This window comes from Lemur catta, chromosome 18 (assembly GCF_020740605.2).
Source record: "Lemur catta isolate mLemCat1 chromosome 18, mLemCat1.pri, whole genome shotgun sequence".
Lineage (NCBI taxonomy): Eukaryota > Metazoa > Chordata > Mammalia > Primates > Lemuridae > Lemur > Lemur catta.
The window spans coordinates 25,110,932-25,137,319 of record NC_059145.1 but is presented as its reverse complement, the minus strand read 5'-3'; the positions used below and the strand labels follow the sequence as shown (position 1 = coordinate 25,137,319).

At 46.7% G+C, this 26,388-nt stretch overlaps 1 protein-coding gene across 2 annotated transcripts in view; it reads right to left on the bottom strand.

Annotated features, from left to right (window-relative positions):
• The window catches only part of LRIG1 (leucine rich repeats and immunoglobulin like domains 1), a 109,102-nt gene that overhangs the window by 43,871 nt on the left and 38,843 nt on the right, over positions 1-26,388 (bottom strand). For both annotated transcript variants that reach the window (XM_045530957.1, XM_045530956.1), the window contains exon 3: positions 19,218-19,292. In XM_045530957.1, coding sequence (XP_045386913.1) covers positions 19,218-19,292 — 75 coding nt within the window. The remainder of the gene's footprint in view (positions 1-19,217; positions 19,293-26,388) is intronic.

Here is a 26,388-nt window from a genome sequence, read left to right as displayed (position 1 = left end):
TACTCACGCACCCAGGAGACTGTCCACGCCACCATGCTAAACCAAAACCAGGGTAAACAGCTCATCAATTCACATGACTGCTGCTCTCTAAAAGACATAGGTAGGAAAAAGGGACAAAATACCATATGTTGCTCTCAGATATGATGATAATGGAATTTCTGCCCCCTTCTCTATTTTGCATATTATAAGGTACATGTCAATCATGTGAATATTTTATATTTATGAAGCAGTTAAAGCAAACTTAGAGGCTGAACTTTGGAACCTAATCCTTAGGTGTAGCAACACCTCATCGGCGTGGTGGAGGGCTTTTTTTTGGGGGGGGAGGGGTACAGCTCAGGGGCAGCCTAAGCAGTTCCACCACCCCTTCACCAGGTACGAATGAGGATCTTCCATGCAGAGCCTTCGCTTGAACCCCCTGCACCCTAACACTCCCATGGCACACAAGCCTTTCCCGGTGGTGAAAACCTCAAAGGGCCTTTGTAGCTGGAGCCTGGAATGGAGCCCTGGGGCTTCCGTAGCCTCCGGGAAATGATTCCGATGCTAGCAGTCAGCGGCGTGGGGCAGTGCACCTCCCAGGGAGCTTCCCCTCGCCGCTCAGCCACAGAGGAGGCCCGCTCCGCGTGCATTTTCTTCCTCAGCAGAAAGGGTAGCAGCAAAGCTGTGGCCACGACAGCAGGGATGGTGAACAAGTCTAATGCTGTTCGTGCTGACCAGCAGCCAGGCTCTGGCTTCACTCTCCACGTCTTCCCTCACTGACCCTTGTGCCAACCCCAGAGGTGGCTACTATTACCATCCCCACTTCACAGATGGGGATGCTAAGGCACGGGAAGAAAACTCACTTGCTGCAGGTTACGCAGCAGGAAGCAGCGCAGGTACGACTGGAGAACAGGAATCCATACCCCCCACTCCTACCCAGGATGCGGAGCTGCCTCACACCAGAAGCAGGCAGAAGAATCCCTGGTGACGAGAGCTTCTCTGGATGGTACCCTCACCTGCCCCACCTCTTCTCTGCACCTACCAGGGAGCAGTGTCCCCATGCTGGGGCCACACCATGTCATCAGAGCAGAGGCAGGACCTGACTCCGCAGATGCAGAGGCGGCAAATCTTAGCACAAGCCGCCGCACATCCTCCCGCCCCCACCGGAGGCCCACACACCTCCACACTCACACGGGGGCCTCCCAGGCCCTCACAGCCCACAGCACGTCAACACACAGTTGCGGCAGGGCCCAGCCAGACCACCTCTATTCATATTTTAGATGGCCAGAGTAGTCAGCTTCCCCATCCTGAAACAGGTGGGTGCCAGTGGCTCTTATTTCCTCAGGCAGTAAGGATGACAGCACAGAACTGGGCGTTCTCCAGAGAGCAGAGGAAACCTGTCCACCCATTGCTCTCTACCATGCCAGAGATGGCACCTCTATCCCATATTCAGAGAGATTAGGACCCTGGTCTGGAGTTACCCAGCTAACTAGCATGGCAGCCCAGGTATTCTCTAACTCCAGGCTGTACCACCCTCTCAAGTAACAGAGGCAAGAGAAGCTGGACCAGACAGCCCTGTGGCTAAGAACACAGAGAGAGAGCTGTGGGTGCTGGGACGCTGAAGTTTCCTCGGAGGCCACAGAAGGGCCGCTCCCCTCTGCCAGCCACTGGCACATTCCCTGAGATTTGCATGCCAGCTTCCTGACAGCTATGCATTTCCAAGCAAAGAAGGAAGCTGTTTCAGCACTTGGCTGCAGCCTCCAAGACAAGATCCTCCCCTCTCTGGGGAGTGATACCACTGATGTGCCTTTAAAAATAAAACCAGGCCTGCTTCCTGCCCCATCTGAAAGACTTTGATCTCTCAATCATATGATTTAAGACATCTCTTACCACGCAATTTCCCAAGCATTTAGCATATGATCTAAATGCACTTTGGGAGGGGTAAGGATGTGGATGGGTGGGATTAAGGAGTTGGCCTTTCACTGCAGCCCTTCTTATCCACCCAAAGACGATAAGGCCTGCTGCAACATCAAAGTGGCACTGTCTCTAGCACCACCACTCTGCACCCTAGAACCACCCCGTCACCTCGTCTTGTCTGTTCTAGGTTCCTACAAGAGCCGATACTTGCTCTGTTTCTTTCTTGGAACCACAAGCTTCACGTTTCTTGTTTCAGGCTTTTAAAAACATGTCATCATGGACTTATATGCAAAATGTAAAATTACAGAACTTCTAGGAAAAAAACAAAGGAGAAGATGCTTGAGATCTAGGGCTAGACAAAGTTCTTAGCACATTAAAAGCACAATCCATAAATGGAAAGAATCAACACACTGGACTTTGTCGGAATTAAAAATGCTTGTTCTATGAAAGACCCTGTTAAGATGAAAAGACAAGCTACAGACTGGGAGAAAATATTTTCAAATTATGCATCCAACAAACAATTAGTATCTAGAATGTATAAAGAACTCACAAAACTCAAGAGCCAAAACAAAACAAAACAACATACACCAAATAATGCAATTAGAAAATGGGCAAATGGAATGAACAGACATTTTACCAAGACAGTGACAGCTGACAAGTAAGCACACGAAAAGATGCTCAACATCACTGACCATCAGGGAAATGCAAATTTAAAGCACACTGAGGTATCACTATACGGCTATCAGAATGGCTAAACTTTAAAAGTACAGTGTCAAATACTGTCCAGAATGTGGAGAAACTGATCACCCATACATTGCTGGTAGGAATGTAAAATGATATGGCCATCCGGGAAGAGTCTGGCAGTTTTTTAGAAAACTAAATGTGCAACTACCATACAACCTGTCAATTGCACTCCTGGGCATTTATCCAAGAGAAATGGAAATTTATGTTCACATAAAAACCCATACATGAATATTCACTGCAGCTTGATCTGTAACAGCCAAAAACTGGAAATACCCCGATGTTCTTCATTGGGCAAATGGTTCAACAGAGTGGGGTATGTCTGTGCCATGGAATACAACTCTGTTATAAAAAGGAATGAACTCCTGAGACATGCAACAACCTTCCAAGATGGATCTCCAGAGAATTATGCCAATCCCAAAAGGTGATGCCATACTGTCCAATTCCATTTACATAAGACTCTTTAAATGAAAAACTGTAAATGTGGAGAGCAGATTAGAGGGTGTGGGGACAGGAAGGAAATGGCTGTGGTCATAAAAGGGCAACATGAGAGCTCCTTGTTCCGTATCCTGACTGCATCAACATCAATATCCTGGTTATGAAAAGTTTTGCAAGATGTCACCATTGCGGGGAACTGGGTTAAGGGTATATGGGGGACCTCTCTACATTAGTTTTTACAACTGCGTATGAATCAACAATTATCCCAAAGTAAAAAGCTTAATTAAAACAACAACACAAAAATGTCATGCCATTCACAGCAGAATCAGACCTGTCCGGAGGATTCCCCGTGGAAGCAGACAGCCTTCCTGCTGCTGTTCTACTTGGTCTCCAGCCTTCCTTCAAACCAGCAGAAACTTCAGCAGTGTGACTCGGTTCTCAGAGCCAAGGACCACAGAATGCTGAACTCTGGGGTTTCTGAAATCTAGGGATATGTGTAAACTGTTTAATTATCTTCCACTGTTCAGGAAAGGGCTGGGGGTTTTGGACTGTTAGAGACAAAAGTGTTGCAGATAAAGCTTGGGATAGCTGGTGTGGCCCTGCCTGGCATTAGGGGCTGTCACCAAGCCTTGTGCCCTCTCCCAGCAGTACCTGGCCAAAGAGGTGAGCTTGCTGGACGTCCACATCCAGAAAGTGGCAGACACAGGGTGCCAGACACCAGATCTCCAAGTGTCATCCTTGAATACTAAACTTGGGAGGTGTTCCATGAAAAGGATTCTGGACCCAATCAAGTTTGGGAACAGATACAAGTATCTTCCCACCTCCTCTTGCAGACTCCCACGGCAGGTCAGCAAGGGAAGGTGCTGAGAGCACACCAGTGAAGATACCTTTCATTCTGCTTGACTTGGCATTTACTAAACTTACATGACCACAGAATCCTTTTTTCATGAAACTGTTAACTACCCATAGAACAAGCGCACTAGGTGGCTTGCTGCATGTGGGAAACACCACATTTCACGCTCTCATTAGAGGTCAAAAGACGGACAATACAGTACCCAAGGAGTCCGGTGCCAGCCTGCAGACAGACCCAAACTGTGACACATCTGCACAGGAAGAACTAAAGGGGAAGGTGGAGGAATGCTTGACCATGGTAACAAAGTATAAAATTCGCTGCATGCATTTAGGGACAGGGAAGCAGCGCTCTTCCCAGCCAGAGACGTGAGGAGTGGAGTTCATCACTCTCTAAGGTAAGCATCTCTCACACTCCTGAAATCCAACCCCCTGCCCTCCCACCCCCCACCTCTGCTACCTCTGAAAGAAAATGAAAAACTGATTCAGCTATGACACAACGATCTTAGGAAGAGTTGCTCTGCCTCTCCCTGGAGACTCAAAATGAACACCAGGGCCGTAAAGGCTCTGACACGTCCTGTAGCTAAGAAAGGTGCTCACCTTCAACTCTGAATCTTCTTCTAAACTTTCTGCCTACAGAGCCCTCTTTTCCCCTCAGGGCATCCACAGACATCTGCAGACCCCAAGCTCCTAGGGCAATCTTTCGCACAGGCTGGTGCACTTCCTTCGTTTTCCTCCCGTCTCTGTGGACTGCGGGACAAAGTGTGGCGTCTCCCAGCATGGGCTGGGTGCCCACAGGGATCCAGTAACTCTCCACCATCACTTTGCAGAAAGCCTTCCCCAAACAACCCGCTGGCCCCTCAAACAAGTGAGCAGAGACTGGGCAAGCCCTTTTCTGACACACGCTTGCCAGGGTAAGAGCAATTTCTTACCTAAGCAAACTGAGGCTTGCTTGGAAAGCTGCAGAGCTGGGATTCAAACCCAGATAAGACCCCAGGGATTGCACTGCTCCCCTCTGAGCCATGCAGCCTCTCATGTGGCAGTTTCCACTACTGCTATTTCCCTATGACACCCTACCTGGCTCTTCAATAAATCAGGGAAAGCAAGTCCCACCTCTTGGCTGAAGAGCCATGCCCTCTGGGATCCCCAGCAGACCACTTCTGTTGTTACCCACCCCAGGCTCATCCCTTCACCTTGAATAAATGTCTACAGCCACCCAACATCTACCCCATGCTCCGCAATCACTGTCTCTTGAGATCACCCGTTCACTTAGTGCCCCACTGACCCACTCACCCACGTGCACGTATGGGAAGCCTGTTATGTGCAGTTGCTGCAAGGGAAAGATGGGTGCGGCCCCCATGCCCTCAGCCCCTCACCCACGCCCACCCCCCTGAGGAGACAGAGGGAGAAACAGATGTGACGGGTGCTCTGGCAGAGGGGAACACGACATCATGGGAGGAGGTGGTCAGGAGAGGGACGTCTGTTCCAGACCAAGGTAACAAGATGAACACGGCACAGCATCCAGAGACATGGCCAGTGTGGGCTTTCGTTACACACGGTTCTATGTGAAGGTCAAGGCAGGGAGTGGTGAGAGACCAGGAAGAAATGGCGCCGGGGCCAACTCTGAAAGAGCTGGGACTTTATCCCATAGATGAGGGGAAGCCATGAAGGAGTCCTTCACTCATGTCTTCATTAAATACTGACTATGGGACAACTGAGAGCCAGGCACTGCACTGGGCAGAGTGGGGAGGGATGAGGTTAAGCGGGCCCTCTGGGGTGGAGGGACTGAAGGGAGGGAGACAAGGGCCACATCTGGACACTTGGGACCAAGGCCTTGGGGTCCCCCCTTTAAAGATGAGTTGCAAGGCTCCGACCGGGCAGTGGACCAGAAGGGCTGGCTAGGATGCTAACCCCTGCATCAATCCAAGAAGACTTCTGAACACCAGAGCACATGGCTCTGTTGGCCCTCCCCACAGAATTCACAAGGAAGTGAGCCTCTGCCGGGAACGTGGGGTCCCACAACTAGTGGTCACCTGCAATAGCAGTTCTCAACTAGAAGTGTGAGTTCGTTCCAAAGAACATACACCCCAGGCCTTGTCCCAGGCCGAAGGGAGGGAAGCAGCCTTGTATATTCTTAACCCTGGTGGAGCGTGGCTGATATGGGACCAGCCCCTTTCCTTACAGATGAGGGGAACGGCAGCCCAAAGAGAGGTGTTTTGTGAAAGATCGTATAATGGGGTCTCCGGCACAGTAAGGACTAGAAGCCAAGTGGCCGGACACTCATTCCTGTCTGAACACTACTGGTACTAATGGGGAGGAGGCTGTGTGCACTCCAGGAAGGGACGTTTCCTCCCCGTTCCCAGGGGATTCCGCATCCCACTGCACTGCAGAATGACCCGCATTCAAGAAGGAAGACGAGCCTTGTTGGGTTATGTCCTGCAAGAGGACAGTAAGGGGGCTTCTCCTGCCGGCAGAGATACCACTCTAGACATCCCAGCATCCAGCTGCAGTTGAGCAAAGAATGGACCGACGTTCTCAACGACAACGCCCACACAGGAGCGGGCCTGGGAGAGGCAGGCTGGGTCCTCACCACCATGCCAGCTCCTCTAGCCTTTTGGTATGCTCTTCTCAGAGGCGACCCATGAAGCCACCAAGGCAGGGCATGCACATCTAAACCCATTCCCTCTGATGACGTATTGACTCTCCCAGGAGCTACAGCTCTTTCTCATGGAATGGGGGAAAGTGAAGACAGGCATTGGACTGTTACTTGGAACCACATAATTGCTACAGAATCACCAAATCAGGGCTCTTGTTAACACACACTAGAGAACAGGGACAGGGAGGCAGAGGCCAGCCTGGCCCATGAGGAAAGCCAGGTGGTGAAAGGGTTTATCGCGGCTGTCGGCAAGGCCACGCGGAAGGGAGCCCCTGGAAAGTCTGTGCTGGGGCCTCCCCCAGCCCTCGAAGCCCACGCTGGCTTTCTCAACAGGCCAGCCGTCATTCTGACTGCAAATAACCAAACAACAATTATGAGGCAGAAAAACTTTGCTATGCATGCTGATAACCACTGTTTTTCCACTTATTAAAAAATATACTTGATTTGGAGAAAAAGTCACATTCTAAAAAGTCCAAGGGGAATTTTTTTCTCATTTCCAAAGTTCTATCTTTGCAACTTATCTAAGCCTCCGACTTCAAACACAACCCTCACAAAATCCCATCACATAATTATCCAACTCAATTTTAGCACTAGAATTTTGCTATACTAGAAAATATAGTTTTGGGGTGGGATCCTTTATTTTCTATGTCATTTATTTACATATTGTGTTTTTAAAGTAAGAGCCAAGTCTTACTTTTGGAATTATAAAGAAAAATGTGTTCAAAGAGCTTGGAATAATTAAGTTTTGCCTACGGTTTTACTACCAAGACGGTTTTTTCCACTATCATAATGGGACGTGTCTGACTTATACGTACAAGGCAAATGAGGTACGGGTGGGCTGTCAGGTGAAGGAAATGACCCAGATAAGGGGGAAAATCCACAGACAAATTCTGTGGCCCCCAAATGAGGTGGCCAGGTTAATTAGAGCAAAGACCCTCCCACATATACCACAAAAGCAATTCCCTAGTTATTCTAAGTGGCTAACTGTGTATCATCTTCAAATTAAATCAATGTTGAAAGAGGTAACTAAAACCTTTAATAGGGATCCCTAGAATTTTAAGTGCTAAACTGAAGGCCAGCACTTGTAATTATTTCCCCTCTACTTGATGAGAAAAAGGGGGGAAAATGTGGAGGGCAGGGGTGGGGGTGGGAGAGCCTGCATATTTTAAATGACATGTATGAGAGGGAAGGAGAGATGAGGAAGAACAATACCTTTCACTTGCAATTACCCAGCTTGTGGCTTATTAAAACTTCTGGCTGCACATTGAAATGACTTGGAGAGATTAAAAAAAAAAAAAAAAAAAAAACCACCGCAATGCCTGAGCCCAACGCCCCCACAACCAATAGCCCCCCTAACTCAAGGTTTTGATTTAATTGCCCTGAGAGGTAGACATATAGATTTTTTTTAAAGCTCCCTAGCTCATTCTACTGTGCAGCCAAGGATGAGAGCCACTGCACAAACATTTGCTTAGCGTTTTGTTGCCTGCTACACCTACCCCAGGTAGAGAAACAGGTGTTGAGAAAAGAGGGAAAATCAACTCTATTGCTGTACTCAACAGCTCCCGTAAGAGGAATGAATATATTAATACCAAGAAAGCCAAGGACCTACTTATACACATGGGGATTTTCTACACACTTCAACTGGTTCACAAGTGAGCCATAATGGGTAACTGCAAGTAAGATCCATTTTTAGGGTATGTAAACAGACTCTACTCCAGTCTCCAATACCAGGCCTCCTGGGTTCAGTGTAGAGAACAACAAAACCCTCAGAGCACAGTAGCCAAAGCAGGCCTGGCTCACCCACACCCCCAGAGGTGCTCAACACAAAGTTGTCAGGGACACCAGGAGTGTCTAACACCCCGTACACACTCAGTATATACCAGGCACTGTCCTGAGGACGTGTATTGTTTAGTTTATCATAACCACCACCTTATGGACACATACCATTTTATGAGGGAGAAAACTGAGGCTTGAGAGAACCTGCCAGGTGACACAGCAAGGGTGAGGCAGGCAGGACTCAGATCCAGACCCAACCGATGCAGAGCCTTCTGTTCCCCACCATGCAAGACTGCCCCTCTCTATAAAGCCTACACGATGCATGAATCAGTGTAAGGCAGAGAACCATTTGTACCTGCCTCTGTCTGGCAGCTATTTGGAGAAAGAACCTGGTATTTACAAGCCAATTTCCCAGCAGCCCTCCCCAAGGATAAAGTGTTTCTGAGCCCCTAAAGAGACTCCACTGAGCAGAAGCTGGTGGCCCCTACAGAGGACACCCACGAGTGCCGCAGGGGGTGCACCCCTCACAGCTCGTGTTTCCATCTCCCGGTTGAAGAAGTTAGGAGGAAAAAAACCACAAATTGGCACCTTTATTCCAGCTGTTTGGGTTTGAAAGGCATCCAGGAAGTGAGGAAACTATAGAGGAATTCGCCTTGAAGTGATGTCTTTGAGGGCAGATAGCCACTATCCGAGAATCTGCTGGCACAACTGAACAACAGGTTTGGGCTCTGCCGAGACCTGACAACAAGATTATTTTCCCTCATTGGGCCTTTAACAGACGGCTGATCAGAACCAGCTCGGAAGAACTGACTGTGTGTGACTCGGGATGGAAAGGGGGCTGGTCAGCCTAATCTTCAGGGCAGGAGAAGGACTTCCTGTTACTTTGTATCAGTTAATAAAAATCATACCAAGAGCGGCCCAAAGTAAGTTCACCTGGGGCCACAAAGAGGCTCTTACAGCCAGGGTGTCACAGAGGCACACAGCACCACTTTGCGAGATGCCTGCAGCCTTTGCTGGGGTAGGAGCCTCTCACTCCAAACTCCAGAGGCTTCCCACACCGAACACAATTTGATATGTCAGCACTAAAAATGACAAGACCCACCCAGGCTCCCAGACCCCCTACTTACAAGTATACAGTGAGGATAAGCCCCACAGATGGGAGAGAAATGAGACCAGGATCCACCTTTGATGCTTCTTAGCTCTGTGACTTTAAGCAAGTTACTTGCCCTCTCTGTGCGTCAGGTGCCTCATGTGTACATTGTGCTTAATAACATACTTTGTGTCTCATAGGACTGCAGAGGTTGACACAACAAAGGCCTGGGACAGCACACAGAGCGATGCCTGCCAACGTCAGTGTACCACATGCGCCATCACTATTTTTTCATCTCAAAAGGCTGAATAAGATTGCCGACATTTAACCATTATTGAACTACAAAAATGGCAATTTTGTAGGACTCAATATACTGAGTAAACTATTCTATCTCTAAAACCCCTTGCCTTTGAACAAGCAGGGTGAATCTAATATCCCCTTATGTATCACCCAACAATCACAGGCCTTATGAAAGACACAAACACATTTCTTCCACTTGGGCTATAAAAGCTGAAAATGGCTCCCAGGTGTGAGCAGACACAATAAGCCCTGCCTTCTCTGCAAGGTCACCACACAGGTCAAAGTCAAGCCGGCCATTTTCGGATTAGGTGCACATGCACATGAGGCTTCCCCAGTGGTAACTGGATTACAGAAGCCACCTGCAGGAAGTGAGGAGGGGGAGGAGGAGGAGGAGGAAATGGTCCCAGTTGGAATGAGGCTGTTGATATGGGCTGGAGCCAGCCCCTTTCACAGGCGAGACTGTGCAATGACAGAGCAGCTCAGCTTCCCAGCTCCATTTCATGTAGCCCTGGAGGGTTTTCGGCACCCACTGCTGGAGGGAGAGGTACTTCCCCACCAAGACCTTCCACTGCTTCTCCAACATCAGGAGCACCCATGTCCCCACTGGATCTTGGGCTATATTTAAAGCTTATTCAGTTATCAGGGAAAAGAGAGAGAGAGAGGAGAGAGAGAAAGCCAAACACCCAGGAAAAGTTAATTCTCAGCAACAGAACTTAAGCTACTGAGTTTCAAAAAAGGCAGTGACTTCCACGACCAAGTTCCTATTCCACCAGTTCTCCCTTTCTTCAGCTCTCCCAAACCCACAGCTGGTGTTCCCTTCACTTTCTCAGCAAACGACTAGCAGATGTACCTCGCCACCCCCACTCTCAAAGAAAGGAGGGAAAAAAAAGAAAAGAGAAGGAAAATGACAAGTCATGACTGTGTATAATTTGGCAGGCTCACTGCAGAGGCCACAGCGGCTCCTTTCCCAGCGAAAGGCTCACTTAGACTGGGGGCAAGAGGCAGTCTGCACTACAGAATCCCTAGGAAGTTTCCGGGACAGAGAGCTGCTTTCTTTGTAAACTGGGTGTTTAATTTTTCTATTTTGAGGCTCATTGGCGGTGTCCAACATCTGATGAGGCTGCAGTTCTAAGAACCATGGGTCTTAACTCTGCCTTCCAACAGAAGCTTGCTGGCTCTTCATAACAGCCTGCCTTTTGACAAAGAAAAAGGCGTGGGGGTGGGGTGTGCAAATTGGCTTAGAAATGGAATCAGCCAGGTCCCTTTAGTATTCCTCTCAATATTCTGCCAAGTACCCAACATCTTGGCTGAACATTTAGGGTCTTCCATCTAACGCCTGTAACTTGAACTCATTTGCAGAGGGTGAGAAAGGAGGGCCGCAGACCAGGGAGCCCCAGCTAAAATGCTGCTTCATCTGGGAAGCTTCCCTGCCATGCACCCGCTCAGTGACGAGCACTGGTACCCCTTGGAAAGTCCCTAGGCCCTGTATGACAACTGTCTGGTTACCCATCCTTCCCTGCAGCTGGACTGCCTGATCACTGAGAGCAGGAGCTCCAGCCCATGGAACCCAGCCTGTTTGTTCATGGCTTCAGGTGGGGCACATGCTGGCAAACTCACAGCAGCCTCAGCAGCCTTGCAGATAAACCCACAGCTCCATGGTGAACCAGCGTGGGCGTCCCAGGCTTTCCTTTCATCTCTTTTACCCACTGATGACCAGGAGCACAGCCTCCCAAGGGCAGAAGGCTGGGAAAAACGGGAAGAGAATAACCCTGTCATAATCAATGAGGGGGTTGGGAAGAGGCAACAGGGCAGGTGTGGACCCCACTAGGGCAGGGGAGAATCACTTTCAGACATTCCTGTTAACTTTCACCTGGAACAAAGAGGCACTATTCTCAGGTGCAAGTCTTAGGCAAGGACAAAGATTTATCAGGTACCGGTGACTGATAATCGCTGGAAGATAAGTAGTCTAAAGCTGACTCCAGGCAGGGGATGCCCGGTCATAAGTAGAGCTGCCAGCTCACACACTGAGATAGTAACAGGTCTCCTGCCAAGCGAGGCTGCTCACAAAGCGCTTGCCGCCTCTGCAGTAACTGGCGAAGGTCTGCTGGGGAGACTTGAGTGGTCACCAACCAGCAAACAGCAAATTAAGCAGAAACACATCTGTAACAGCCATGGGCCTCAAACCCCCAGCCACAGCCAGGTCTGTTCTGGGCATGGTCCTGGTACTCACACAGTGCCCACGCCCCTAGGACCTTTCTCAGAAGTGATCACCAGGACTGCTGAGTCCCACTTTCCCAAACAGATGCCTGTTGCTACACTAGTAGCAGCAGGAATTGCTCTAAATAATTTACTGTCCACCAAAACGTCGGCAGCTTGGTAAGGACTTGACACATGAGCCTTGGGGGTCCCCCCCCATCTCCATCTAAGCCTAGGAAGTGGTTCTCAAAACAGGTTCCCAGGCCACCAGCAGCAGCTGGGAACTCACGAGCAAGGCAAAGTCTCTGGTCCCACCCCAGACCTGCGGAGTCAGAAAGGGGGGCTGAGGCCCAGTCACCTTGTGTCTCGGCAAGCCCCACAGGCGGTCTACCAGTGAGGGGGAAGCCACCACTGGTAGGGCAGGGGTATGAGATTTTATCCAGAAGAAAAGAATCAGTGCACATCAATAAAAATCTGGGCAAACAGGGCAGAAAGTGAGAACATCTTTGAAGACTCAGAAGAGGAACTGCATTATATATAAAATTATACATATACACACATATATTTCTCTGTTGTACTGTTTTTTGACTAGGGCTATATCTTACCTTTAGTATCTGGGAACTGAAACAGCTTTGGACTGCTAAAGCAACAAGAGACATTCACTTAAACTCGACCTGGGCCTTTTTAACACACTGACGGCCACACTGGAAAAACAAATTTTCCTTGGGACCATGGTATTTTATTATGAAAATAGAATTAAAATTTTGGAAACAAAACAATCCTTTCTAATTTAATGAAAAATTTGTTATTGTTTTCTGTGCGTGAGTTATATGTAACTTGAAAAATAGTTCTCGTGGCTCCCAAGGTGAAGAGACGTGTGAGTTATGTATGTTTCAAGAGGCCCAAGGCTCAAAACTAGCGTGAGTTAAATACAACTCACATGGCAGTTAATATGTTAAACAGAATTTTGCCCAGTTTCTTCCTAAAGTGGCTGGAGTCACTATTAAACTCCACACTCTTGATGTGGAGTGTGTTTTATTGCAAGAGCAAATAAAACACCAACACCCCAGGTAATATTTACTTTCACACTGACACCCAAACGGACTGGCCTTCCTTCAACAGTAAGGCTAAATGAAGTTCCTATGTAGGAGAAGCCTCTCCAAAGTAGAATGGGGTCACACCTACCAGTTTCTCTATCTTCTAACACACCCGATTAGGTCCACTCTTACTCTGATGATTGGTGGATGGTCCAGCAGATAATTCCTCCACAGGGAGGTTGGGGTGATCCTTGATCTAGAGAAAATCGCTACATTCACCTCAACTGTACATACACCTGTAATGCCCACAGGTTCAGCTATGAATAAACACACAAAGAGCTCCACCATCTGAAATTACCATTCAACTTTTAACGACAAACTATTATTTCTTATCTCCAGAGATAAACTTCATGCGCAAAAGAGCATTTTCACATCAATTCTGTCTGCAAAGGATGTTCTTCTTTCAGGTGATGCAATTTAGAGAAAGTTTTAAGGGCAGATGGTGAAAAGAAAGGAAAGAGGCCTCAACCCAACTCCTCTAGTGGAGAATAAATCCCCCTCCTTCCCCCCATGCACATGTGCGCACACACACACACAGTTTCAGGAATGCAAGCCCACTATTTGTTACTCAGTATAATATCACCTGTGCTTCAAGCTGCATTATTAACAGCCTTAGCTCAGGTCCTGAGCCTGAACCTAATTTTCCGAATTTGAATTCCAGGTCCCTTCCTCCCCTGCTTCCAGCTCCAGCCCTCTGAGGGCCTCTCATTACGCTCCCCGGCCCTGAGTGGCAGCAGATTGCGGTTGCCTTCCCTCTAAGGCTCACTCTTTAATTACGCTTTAACGTGAATTGATCTTTGCATTAATGAGCCTGTAAAGAAGATTGATGTCACCCCTCTTTTTTCCGGAGGCTTTGCTAGGTGCTCTGAGAGTTAACTATTCCCATTGATTTTACTCCTCCAGCAGATGCAGCCAAGAGGAGGGCTCGGGCCTCCACTCCCTCCGATCCCTCAAACTCCACCCAGGGCTCCTTCCACCCTTCCCTCGCTCCGAGTGGGGATGCAGACAGGACACCATGTTTCTTTCCTTCCAGGTTTTATTCTCCAGAACTTACAATAGATAGATGTTAAATATCCCATCCCTTTTATTTATGTACTTTTTCTTTAGCTAAGCAGATGCAGCAAAATACAGCAGTTAAAATCACCTCAGACATTTTCATTTAAGTTACTCATATTCTAAGTCTTCCAGGTACATATGTTAACATGAGAGAAAAATACTTTCCTCCAAAAAAAAAAAATTGGTTTTTAGATAAGTGGTTGGCAGGGGCTGGAGGGAGGGCAATATATGAAAAGTGACTGCTTAAGGGGTATGGCGTTTCTTTGGGGGCATGATGGAAATGTTCTGGAATTATACAGTGGGGATGGCTGCCCAGCATTGAGAATATATTAAAAGTGGCTGAACTGAACAATTTAAAGTGGTTAAAATGGTGGTTTATCGTATGTTAATTTTATCTCAATAAAAAATACTTTCTAAAAATTTTTTTTCCAGATTAGAAGTAAAAGATATTTATTTCAACGTGTTTTCAAATTCAAGATCAACCTAAGGAATTTTAACTGCAATATTACAAAGTCACAAGTAATTGGGTGCACCTAATGTTTTCCTAGATCTCCCACTGGACCAAGGCTGCAGGTCGGGGTAGAGCAAATAACAAGGCATGGCTAAAGCATAAGGTCTAAAATATCCCACCAACTGGAAAAGAAGTTAGATGGGCAGAGCCAAGGGCCATGTGGGAAACATGCTGCAGCCCATGGACAGGAGACAGACGGCTAAAGCCAATTTTACAGCAAGCGTTTTTACTCCTAGGACTGAAAAAATCCAACCCTTTCCACTGTAACCAATCTTCTCAATGATACAAGTGCAGTAATGCCACAGGAAAAGCGGAAATTTTTCTTCAACAGAAATGTCGCGTATGCATCAGACAGAATTACTGTTGCCGTGGGAATCGTAACTTGAGTTTCCTGGACTTCGCATTAAGGGAAAAAATCTCAACGTAAAAAATCTACTGGCAGATTCTGCCCCTATTTAACAAAAGTCTGTTTCTTCTTCTGAGAACTATTTTATGAAATTAGCTCCCTCACTGCAACCCAATCTTATTAAAAGCTAGCTTTCCCTGAGCTTTATGCTTTCTGTTATTAAGGACAAATGCCTTCAGCATTAACCTCAGAAGGTGATGCAAATAAATCTGTTATTTGACAAATACTTTAATTGAATTCAATTCCTTTAATCAGAAAGTATTAACCAACTGCAATTTTACTAGATGACTCTAGTTCCCAAAACTCTGGAACTCTCTTTTGAAGCCCTCCCAACTGTGGTCCCCAGCTAAGGACGGCTCTGGCGTCTGGGAAATCAGAGCACTCCCATGAAAGCAAAAGAAAGAGAGATGAAGAGCCAACTCCCAGAGGTGCAAGTTCATAATCACAAGTGTCCAAGACGAAAATCACAAACCTGCTACTTCTGTTAAAACTGCAGTCCTCAACCCCTAGACCAAGGACCAGGACTAGTCTGTGGCCTGTTAGGAACCAGGCTGCGCAGCAGGAGGTGAGCACTCAGCGAGCCATCCAAGCTTTATCTGTATTTACAGCTGCTCCCCATTGCTCGCATCACTGCCTGAGCTCCTATCAGATCAGCCATGGCATTAGATTCTCACAGGAGCCTGAACCCTATCGTAAACTGCACATGTGAGGGATCTAGGTTGTGTGCTCCTTATGAGAATCTAATGCCTGATGATCTGAGGTAGAGCTGAGGTGGTGATGCTAGTGCTGGGGAGCAGCTGCAAATACAGATTATCATTAGCAGAGAGGTTTGCACAATAAATGTAATGTGCTTGAATCATCCTGAAACCATCCCCTTCCCACCCACCCCCCAATGAAACTGGTCCCTGATGCCAAAAAGGTTGGGGACTGCTGTATTAGAAAAGATAGGTGGTTACTGGACAGAGGGGGAACTATGTCTTCTGTGACATTACTACCCCCACTGTGGAATTCTAGGTCACAGAAGGAATACAAAAGCTGTGAGGGTTTTTCTACCATCTGTTTCAACAAATGAGAAGAAAGCAACTTATCCCAGGTGACAACTTCACTCAAGACAGAACAGGACATACACTGGGGCCCACTCTACTGATGCACCTGCCTATAAACTTGTCCTGAGAAAGGTGTCCTGGCTCCTCTAACTCACATGGCCTCTGGCAGACATCTGCTCTATTCCCTTTGTACATCTTTTTTTTTGAGACAGAGTCTCGCTTTGTTGCCTGGGCTAGAGTGAGTGCCATGGCGTCAGGCTAGCTCACAGCAACCTCAAACTCCTGGGCTTAAGCAATCCTCCTGCCTCAGCCTCCCGAGTAGCTGGGACTACAGGCATGCGCCACCATGCCCGGCTAATTTTTTCTATATATATTTTTAATTGGCCAGATAATTTCTTTCTATTTTTTAGTAGAGATGGGGTCTTGCTCTTGCTCAGGTTGGTTATGAACTCCTGACCTGGAGCAATCCACCCGCCTCGGCCTCCCAGAGTGCCCGGCCCCTTTGCACATCTTATTTTTCTCATCCTCCACCTGTACCAAAAAGGACAATTAAGAATTTGGAGATTAAGGACTATAAGCAAGTGTTAACTATCACATTTTCAGACAACATGTTGGGCCTTCTGCGTCACCTCAGGATGGCCTCTGGACCCAACTGCAGGGGCACAGAGGGACCTATTAAGTATTTACGGAACACAGGACACCTTTTAACTTGGCGTTCTGCAAAGTAACAGACACATCAACAAAACATGCTCTTCAAAGCCTGGACAACTGGAAGCATGGTGTGGATGGAGATGCTAAGTCCTCCGCTTTCGTCAGTCAGGGTGGGAAAGGTGGTCCTTTGGCTGTAAAGTGATGCTCATCTGCTACCTGTTCCATTATTTTCTCCCTTGTCCTTTGCACAGTCCACCTGGGCAATATAGAAACAGCAGCACGAAGAATGATAGCAAAATTTTCAATAATCCTGCTACCCAGACATTACGCAGCTAACCTAACTTTTGCAGGCACTAAATCCAGGCATCCTAGTCTAAGAACAGGCAACACAGCCACGTCAGAGAAAACCAAGATAAAGACACTTCAGTTTCTGTAGTTTCAGAGAAATCATTGACCAAGTCAGATGGAGACCAACTTCAGGCCAGAGGTGACTGCCAATACTAACCTGCATTTTCCAAACTGAATCAAAACAGGGAGGGAGTCTTTTTTTTTTTCTCTTGCTTTACATATTTCAACACTGTCTAATGGAATAGCAGGAACAAGGCCAAACAGCCCCACTTCTCTTGGCACGTGGGCCAAGGAACAGAAATGTATTTTTAGTCAGCAGAGCAAGGCGCGATTCAAAGTACCACAGGCCCACGGGATGAGCTGGGGGCCCTGCCTGCCTCTGGCACAGCGCTGTTCAGAGTCACCTGCCACGCTCCTGCCCGAGGGTACGGGGTAGATAAAGGAGCAACACATGGGCATCTGGGTCCAGTTTCAGTTCCTCCCTCTCACGTCTGCAACTTAGAAGACCTTGAGGGAGACTCAGTTTCTTCTCCAGTAACACAAAGATATTTTCTGTGGCCTTGGCTTCCTTACCAGGTGAGGAACAAGAGGAGTTAAATCAGCATTTCTCAAACTTTAATGTGTGGACTAATGGCCAGGGAGTTTGTTAGACGAAGCTTGTGATCCAGTAGGGCAGGGATGAGGCCTGAGTCTGCATTTCGAGCAGGCTCAGAGCTGATATGACCCTGGTAGTCCACGACCTGTGCTTTAAGCAGCAAGGAGTTATAAGCATGTTCAAGTGCTTTGCTTTATGAACACAAAAGGAGTTATCACATCCCTGATTAGCGAACTCACATAAGGCTAACTCATTTAATTTAGCCAATAATTAAACACTTTCCAGATGCTGGACACATAGGCCAAATGGATACCAAAAAAAGTCAGACCTCTGCCTACCCATCAAGGGAACAAAGGGCCCAACCTTTATGTGACAACTTGCTATGTGACAACTTGCCACCAGCCAGAAGCAGCAGCCACCACTTGTCAAACACATACTTTGTGTCTCACATGAGGCCAGGAGCTTCATATACGTTACACTCCCCTCTCACCTTGGCCTCACTCCCTGCGTATAAAATGGGTCAAGAACACATCCTGTAGACGAGGGAAACGAGACTCAGAAAGATTAAGTGATCTGTGCAGGACACAGACAGTGAGCCACAATTTTAACCCCCTAGGATCCCCTGCAATCCCACAATGCCGTGAAAACAGTTAAGCTCCAGACCATGTTTCATGGGGACATCGTACCTCCTGAACCTTGGTGTCAAGAAAAGATACATACAGGTGAGCAAACCAATTAGAAAACTCCCCAAAATCAAACTAAAATAAAAATAAGCAAGGCTGGAGTGGAAACAGGAAACTCAGCGTGAAGAGGGAGGTGTTCTGCTAGGGAAGGTGCCAATAAAATTTGCCTGAGAAAATTGCTGGACTCATAGCTGGTTTATCTGGAAAGACCTCTGGGTGAGTTTAAAACAAGCATGTACCTTACTGTTGAAGAAATGGGAGGAAGGCCAGTGCCCTATTCTCTAGCAAAGGCTTTTTACAGCTCAAATGTTAACATCGCCTATGGTTTCCTTCCTTTCCTTTTTAGTTAAGGCCCTTTACACCCTTGTGCATTTCTGGTGCATTGTCTATAATATACAGGTTGCGTTTTGTCTAACACTTGACCATGACAACTAATTCCTTACTTTTATGCTGATTTCAGAGGTCTGGGGGGACTTTCTTTCTTTAAAGCCATAAAATTAAAAACTAAGTCATCACATTATGAAATTCAGTGGCACAAAGAAGAGCTTGCTGTCTTACAATTAACACACCTTCCTTTAACTCCAGTTTATGCACCAAAATTGCAGCTTAACCACTAGGAGCAAGAAACCTAGGTCCATGTACCTCTGGGTATTAAAAAAGACCCATTTCCTCCCAAGTCAGAGATGAGGCAAAACTTCCAGCTTTTAATACTGCAAACCGCAAAACAGCAAGCAAGACATTTGTCATAATCACTAGGGGCACAAGAAGAAAGGCCATTTGTCACCAGTGAGCACGGGAACTCGAGTTCTGCCACAACCACGTGCCAGCAGGATACCACCACAGCCTCCCCACACAGCCCGGGGCTGCCCAGACGGCACCACTTACAGAAAGAGAGAGACGACATGTGACGAAGCAGCACCCAGGGATGGGATGGTTGTCAACTCGTTATTACTGAGGTACCTGTAATAACAAGAAGAAGAAATTAGTCATTGAAAGCATTTAAACTAGTAGTCTGAAATCATACACATACAAGGAAAATCAAAAAACACTGCTGAGTTAGCCATGATAAGACTATATTCCAAGGTTGGGTAAAAGAGAAAGAATTTAGGAGTTTTTAAAGGGAGAGAAGTCAGGTCACAAAAAATAACCATTTATCGCACCCATGGTTAGAAATAAACACTAAGAGGAAACATCTCCTGTCTCCCACCAGCTTCCTATGGAGCTCAGAAATCAACACGAACAGACAAGGAATGGTGAGAAAAGGCCAAGATGCAGGTTCCAGACAAAAGTGCCCCCAAGACCCTTGCCTTGATAAGAGCGGTCCCGGTAGGCTGAAACCTACCCTTGCCAGAGGGCAATGTGCCTGGAAGGAGGACCAGAGACTCACTCTCCCTGGCTTGTGTGGAGTTCTGAGGGGTGTGTGACACCGGGGCCAATTATTTCAATGCCTCATCTGTGAAATAACAAGGGAGCTGGACTCAGAAACTCTCATCCATTTGAGGTTCCGGCTTCTTTGGTCTCGGATGAAGGCTCCAGTCTTGTCTTCCAGGAAAAACGAATGCATATATACACACTTTTGCATATAGACATTTTGAAAATTCTCTGCAGATAAGATTTGCTCTCCAAGCTTCCCTCCTGCTCAAACATTCTAAATCTGTATTTCCATAGTTAATATCTCGTAATGGAAGGGAAAGCCCGTGAACGAAAACAGCTCGCCTGGTCTGCCCCCAGAGGCTGTGCAATCTGGCCTCCTTACATGGACATGTATTTCTAAATCTGGAAAGAGAATCCAAAATCAGACTTGCAAAGTGAGCCTAAAAATCTTTAAGAAAGCCAAAGCACAGTGTTCAAGCTTTCTGCCAAGTGATGGGCTAGAAAGAAATTGTATCTGAGATGCAACATCAAGGGTATAAAACTGGGTTATCTTATTCTCAATTTTTTAAGGGAGGTATGTCTTGCACAGAGCATCTTGTTACTGTTTGAAGACAAGGCCACTGAAATGACAGCTGTATTCATACAAACACACAGCCAGCATTTGTTTGAATACTCTGGTTGTCTGCCATCTTTTATAGAATGAATAGGAGAAGGGGGGGGAAAAGGAAAGGCCTTGAATTATCCCATTTGCTTTCTTCGGTGCCAGAGCCAGTTAGGGATGAAGCTTGGCAATTAGTGGGCTGTGGGACACAGCATGCCTGTTTCAATAGCTTCATGACTGAAGCATCTGGCAGAGAGAAAGCAGATCCGTATCATGTGGCAAATCCTTTCTCCACTTAAAGGGCCCTTGTTTGTGTGTTGAAATAGACAATTAATTACGTTAACAGTCTCTTATCTGACTGCCCCCTAAATCAGATTGTTTCTGCTTCACCTTTTATCTCCTCCAACCCTGCTGTGATCCATTTCCCATCGTGGTGCAGGAATACTGAAAAACCCCTAATCAGTCTTAATCTCTACTAATAAATTTTCATAGTACCCATCAATGCACTTATTATTACACGAAACCCTCAGGTTTTAACAGAGCAAGAAAAAACTAAGGTCAGGGGTCTGCTGCCACTCAGGCAGCTTGCCTAAGAACTCTTTTCTTTTCTTTTCTTTTTTTGAGACAAGGTCTCGCTCTGTCGCCCTGGGTAGAGTGCAGTGGCATCAACACAGCTCACTGCAGTCTCAAACTCCTAGGCTCAACCAATCCTCGTGCCTCAGCCTCCAAGTACCTAGCACTACAGGCATGTGCCACCACACCCAGCTAATTTTTTCTATTTTTGATAGAGATGGGGTCTTGCTCTTGCTCAGGCTGGTCTAGAACTCCTGAGCTCAAGCGATCCTCCTGCCTTGGCCTCTCAGAGTGTTAGGATTCCAGGTGTGAGCCACCGTGCCCGGCAGAATTCTTCATTTCTTGGAGATTGATTCTAAAACACAGAGGGTGATGGTAATAACAGTAACAGCTGCAGGTAACTTAGTGAAGGCTTACTATGTGCCAGGCATGGCTCTAAGAGCTTTTCAGTGCATTAACTCATCTTTAGACCCCTGGGAAGTAGGTCCCAGGAGCATTTCCACCACACCAATGAGGAACGCAACACCGAGATGTTAAGCAATTTGACCAAGGTCACCAGCGATAAGTGGCAGTGGCCCAGGGGTGTCTAGCCCCAAAGTCTAGGTTCTTCACAGTTACCCTCTATTTCTTTATAATTACAGCAAAAACTCTACATGCCTTATGTCATTTCACCATCACCACAACTTTGAGTTAGTTACCAGGTACTTCCACTGTTCCCTACATTACAGGTAAGTTCTCTAAGCCAGTTTAAGTAACTAGCCCAGGGTCACACAACTAGGGAGGACACAGCTAAGAGCTGAACAATGTACGACTGCAAATCAGAGGAGAGTAACAAGCTAAAAGACCAGTAAGCACAGGGCAAGCCGGAAAGCTCATAATCCCTTAGGTAACATGGTATTTGTTTTTCAGCCTGCTTTACGATCTGACTTGATTTTAAACCTGAAGCAAAGAATATGGACTTCTCTGCCAGGGAACTTTGGCTGACGAGCTTGGTTTCAGGCCAGCCATACTGTACATAGGACAAACTCCTCCATCCAATTTCACAGAAATAAACGAACAAGAAAAAGGGGCATAATAATATTTCAAATCTTGAAAGAACTGCTGGAAGTAGAGAATACAGGGGTGGTGGACCAGTGAAGATTAACAGGGCATTGTATGTCTAGATGAGCAGCCCAAGTCAACAGCCTCAGTCAGAAATAGCAGGCTCTAATCTCAACAGGGCTGCCTGATTTATGAAGAGGACAGTTGGAGCCCAAAGGAGAGGCACTGCACGGTGAGCTTACTTCTAGATAATTTCTACTTAAAAAAGAACCACTGGTTAAATATGTCGGTTCACTCCACCACCACCGGCTGCTTCTTTGTTCCATCCAGCCCCTGTTGAAAAGAGAACACTATCCTCAGAAGGCAGTAGAGGCCCAACTCACTGTGAGATTCAATAAACTTCTTGCCAGACTGCAAGAGAGACTGGTCAAAAATAGCACAGCTAAAGCTCTGAGGGAAAAGGCATTCAGGAAGTTTAGCAGAGTCTCTATGAATAAGGAAATTTTAGGAATTAAAGACTGTGTGTGATGAAATCTTTTGCATATCCAGAGCTGTGAAGTCTTCCACCCCTCACACCTCCCCAATTTACTTGCCTCCAAAATTTACTTCCACCCGAAGCCTTAAAAGTCTTTCTGAAATCTCTGGCTTCTATAACTGAACCTTGTCTTGATGATTTAGGACTAAGAAGTGCCTTAGATGCACCAGGCCATGACACATGGCCAGATGCTGGAGATGGAGAAGGCTTAAGTAAGGGGCATGGGTTGTCTAACCCCAGGGCGGAACCTAGAGGTGGGACCTTTCAGAACTCAATCCATAAGGTCAGCTTGGACTTCCTGGTCCCTCAACTTTCCCCCAAAATGTCCATTTATTTGGCTTGGTTAAAGGAAGTTTTACATTTTGCAATATGCAAAATGTTATTAAGGATATTTCACTGTGTATCACCACCACCACCATCTAATCAAATTTGGCTTCAACAAACATTGTAAAACCAACCCAAGGAGTAATTTTTGGCTATCGCACTTTTTCTTACCTTCTTTATTTATTGAATAGTTAATCTTAGTATACAGTAAAATTTTCAAAACATTTCAAAAAGGAATATGGGAACATAAAGTGAAAAATAAATCTTCCTTGCACTTCCGTCATCTGGTCTGCCTCCAAGGGGAATCTCCTGCTACTAGAGATGTACATATGTTTTTCTTTTGCACAAACACATATGTATTATACAGATTGCTCTGCACTGCTGTTTTTTCCCTTAGTAATATATCTTTGAGCTCTCTACAATTCTTTTAACCAGCTGCAGAGTAGTCCTCTCCTGGTATGAATGAACCATAATTTATTTAGCCAATCCAATATTGGTAGACATAGCAGTGATTTTTTGGTCGCTTCCAAACACAGACAGAGCTGCAATTAATAACAAAGTTGGGCAGGGGGTTGGAACTTTGGTTGGTGTTGTTTCTTAAAAGGGAGAAAACCATCAGGAGCAGGTAGGAGCACAGATTTTGGAATCCAAAATAATAAGTTAATTAATAACATTATGCTTCAGTTACTTGAGAATAATGCATACTAAATAATTGCCCTGGCAAGATTTTATGATACGTAGTTTCTATACCAGATGGCCCGATAAAGTTATTTTAGTATAATGATATAGGATACAGTTAATTTAACAATTATAAACAATAACATAACTAATAAGGTTGAACATCTACTATGGGCCAAACCCTGTCCTAGATTCTTTATGTGAAGTATCTCACTGAATGATATGCCAACCCTGTGAGAAAGGTACTAAATTATCACCTCATCTTAAATGAAGAAACTGAGGCCCAGCTACCTAGCAGCAGAGCAGGGATTGTTAGGACAGGATTTTAAAATCAGGTCTGTTGTTCATGCAACCCCAATTCCACCCCTTACCAATCCAACGCTAAGCATGTGACTTAACCTTGCTGTGCCTTAGTTTCCTCTTCCGAAAAATGTTATTGAATAAATAATACAAAGATCAGCTTTGGAGGGATTATGGCAGGATCCAGCTGAAATAATTAAACCTAAGAGCTTAGGAGATAGCCAGGGATATAGGACATACTTAAGAGATGGCAGTAATTCATAGCCAAAAAGCAGTTCCTCAAAACAACAGCCCTCATTGTTTCACCCTCTCCTTCAACATACCACCATCACACCTGCTACACACACACACACACACACACACACAGGGGGAGCAGAAGCTTGGCACACAGCAGGGTGAGCCACAAATACCCAGTGGCCAGGCACACTCAAGGCTTCCTCACCACCGTGAGGAACATTTTAGGTCAATGGCCCTGGCAAGCACACGGCAGCACCCACAGCAAGCACCACCAGGCCAGGTGGCAGTAATGCGGTCCAAGAACAGTTTTTACCAAGTACTGTATAAAAAGCCCCTCTTATTAATAGCGGAGCCTTGCCGTCCAGGCCCCGGGCTGGAGGCACTCCCTGGTGGGCTTTCCTCAGGGCTGTGGGCAGTGAAGACCGTGTGGCTTGGAAGCAGCTGCACAAGTGTCCTCGTGTCCTCCAGGGACCTCCAAAGGGCTTGCCTTCTTTCTCCAATTGGCCCACGATGTTATGTGGTTCTGGGGCCTCCAAAATAAAACCACTGCTAAACCACCGCCCGCTGCTCTGCCAGCCTGTGGCTCCTGCCTTGTTGAGGACTCTGCACTCTGAAGTCTCTGCAGGGCTTGGGAGAACTGACAGCCCCTGGCAAACACTCGGTTCCAATTAATTTTGAAGCCATGGTGTGTCAGCTACAATTTTTTTCTCTTTAATGTCCTTCCCCACCCCTCGCTCCTGACAGCCACTTTCTGTCTGCACAACATAATAGAATTCCCCAAGGGAAAGGCCTGGATATTTATCAGTGAGAAGTTCTGCTCCTCTGGGCACCAGTGAGTTTGTCTTATCCATCCCACAGGACAGGGAGTGACACCAGAGACAGGAGATGGTCACAGTGCTAAGAGGTTCAACCTGTCAGCTCTCAAGGATTTGTTTCTAAACAATGCACCCAGCCTGGGGGTGGGGATGGGGGGGAAGGGGGACAGCGCTGTGAGGTTCCAAAAAGTTAAAAGGAAGTTACATGCAATGAGCCTGTCCCATGTGCAAAGCCTTATATATCACCTTCAATAAACAACCATAATGATGTTGATAATGTGTTATGATGTCAATATTTTAGAAGAGGGAAAGGAAACAATGAGAAGTACCTTGTCTAGGGACACAGACCCGGTTAGGGGCAGAACCAGAACTCAAACTCAGGTCTGTTTGCTACCAAAGTGAGCGCTTTTCCCACTACACCATATTGAATCCGTAAGATACGATCTCTGTCTTTACACTGCCCATACTCAGGAAGGTAGTGCCGCCACAGAACGTGACCAGGAGTTAGACTGGGGGGCACAGGCCCAGTTCTGCCACATCCCATGCCTCAGTGCCTTCAACTCTCTGAAGCTGGAAGTGAGAATAAGGAGTGCTTAGCACAATGGCGAGTTATGGCCAATCTTCATGAGTGCACTGGCAGGAGGAGGGAAAGAATTCACACACAGAACAGAAAGAGCAGACGACAGGGCTAGGAGCATCATTGTGCCCAGAAATGCAACCCAAGTTCAGAGGAGGAAGAAAAGCCAAGATGCGGGTGGGAGTGGGGGTGCGGGCCAGGCTTGAAGGACAGTGTGGGTTTGGTTGAGGGATCTGGGGGAATAAGAGATAAGATTGAATGCACAAAGAGAAGACCGGTGTAGAAACAGTGAAGCAGGCAAATAAATGCTGGGTCTCCTCTGTCTTTTTTTCATCTGCAGTTGACTCTTGGGGTTCAAATGAGAGATGTGGGAATTTAAAGCAGTGCAGCCTCAGGGTTAAATGCAGAGGTTTTGGAGTCACTCAGATTTGAGTTCAACTCTCAGCTTTATCAACCATGTGACACTATGCAAGTTTTTTTAATTTTGAGCTTCCATTTCCCCCTCTACAAAGTGGAGAAAATTCTTATAAAGAAAATCTTTTATATCAGAGTTGGTGAGAGGGTTAGTTGGTGCGAGGGTTAGTTGGTGCGAGGGTCGTATTCCCCAAAGGTTTATTAGCACAGTGCTGCTATGATTAGCGTGACTGTTGTTAAGCAAGAAACGTATTTGTAAGACTCATAACCAGCATCTCTGGTGAAGGAGAGGTGGAAGTGAGACATTCTTAGTTCTAGATCTGGGTAGGGCATAAACTCTGAGAAGCACTGGATAAAGGCTGGAGGTCAAGGGAACCAAACCAAATGAAAGCTGAAAGCCTGTCTGGGCAAGGAACAAGTGGATCAAGGGAGGGAGACAGAGCAACGCTGAAAATGCTTGACACGGGTTCAACCAGGGTTGAACCTGTAATCTACCGTGGCCCCTAGGGCCCTAAAGGATCCGGGTCCCAGCCACACACCCCTGCCCTCATGCACAGTGGCCCTCGGCCTGTTCCTTCCTTGAGGCC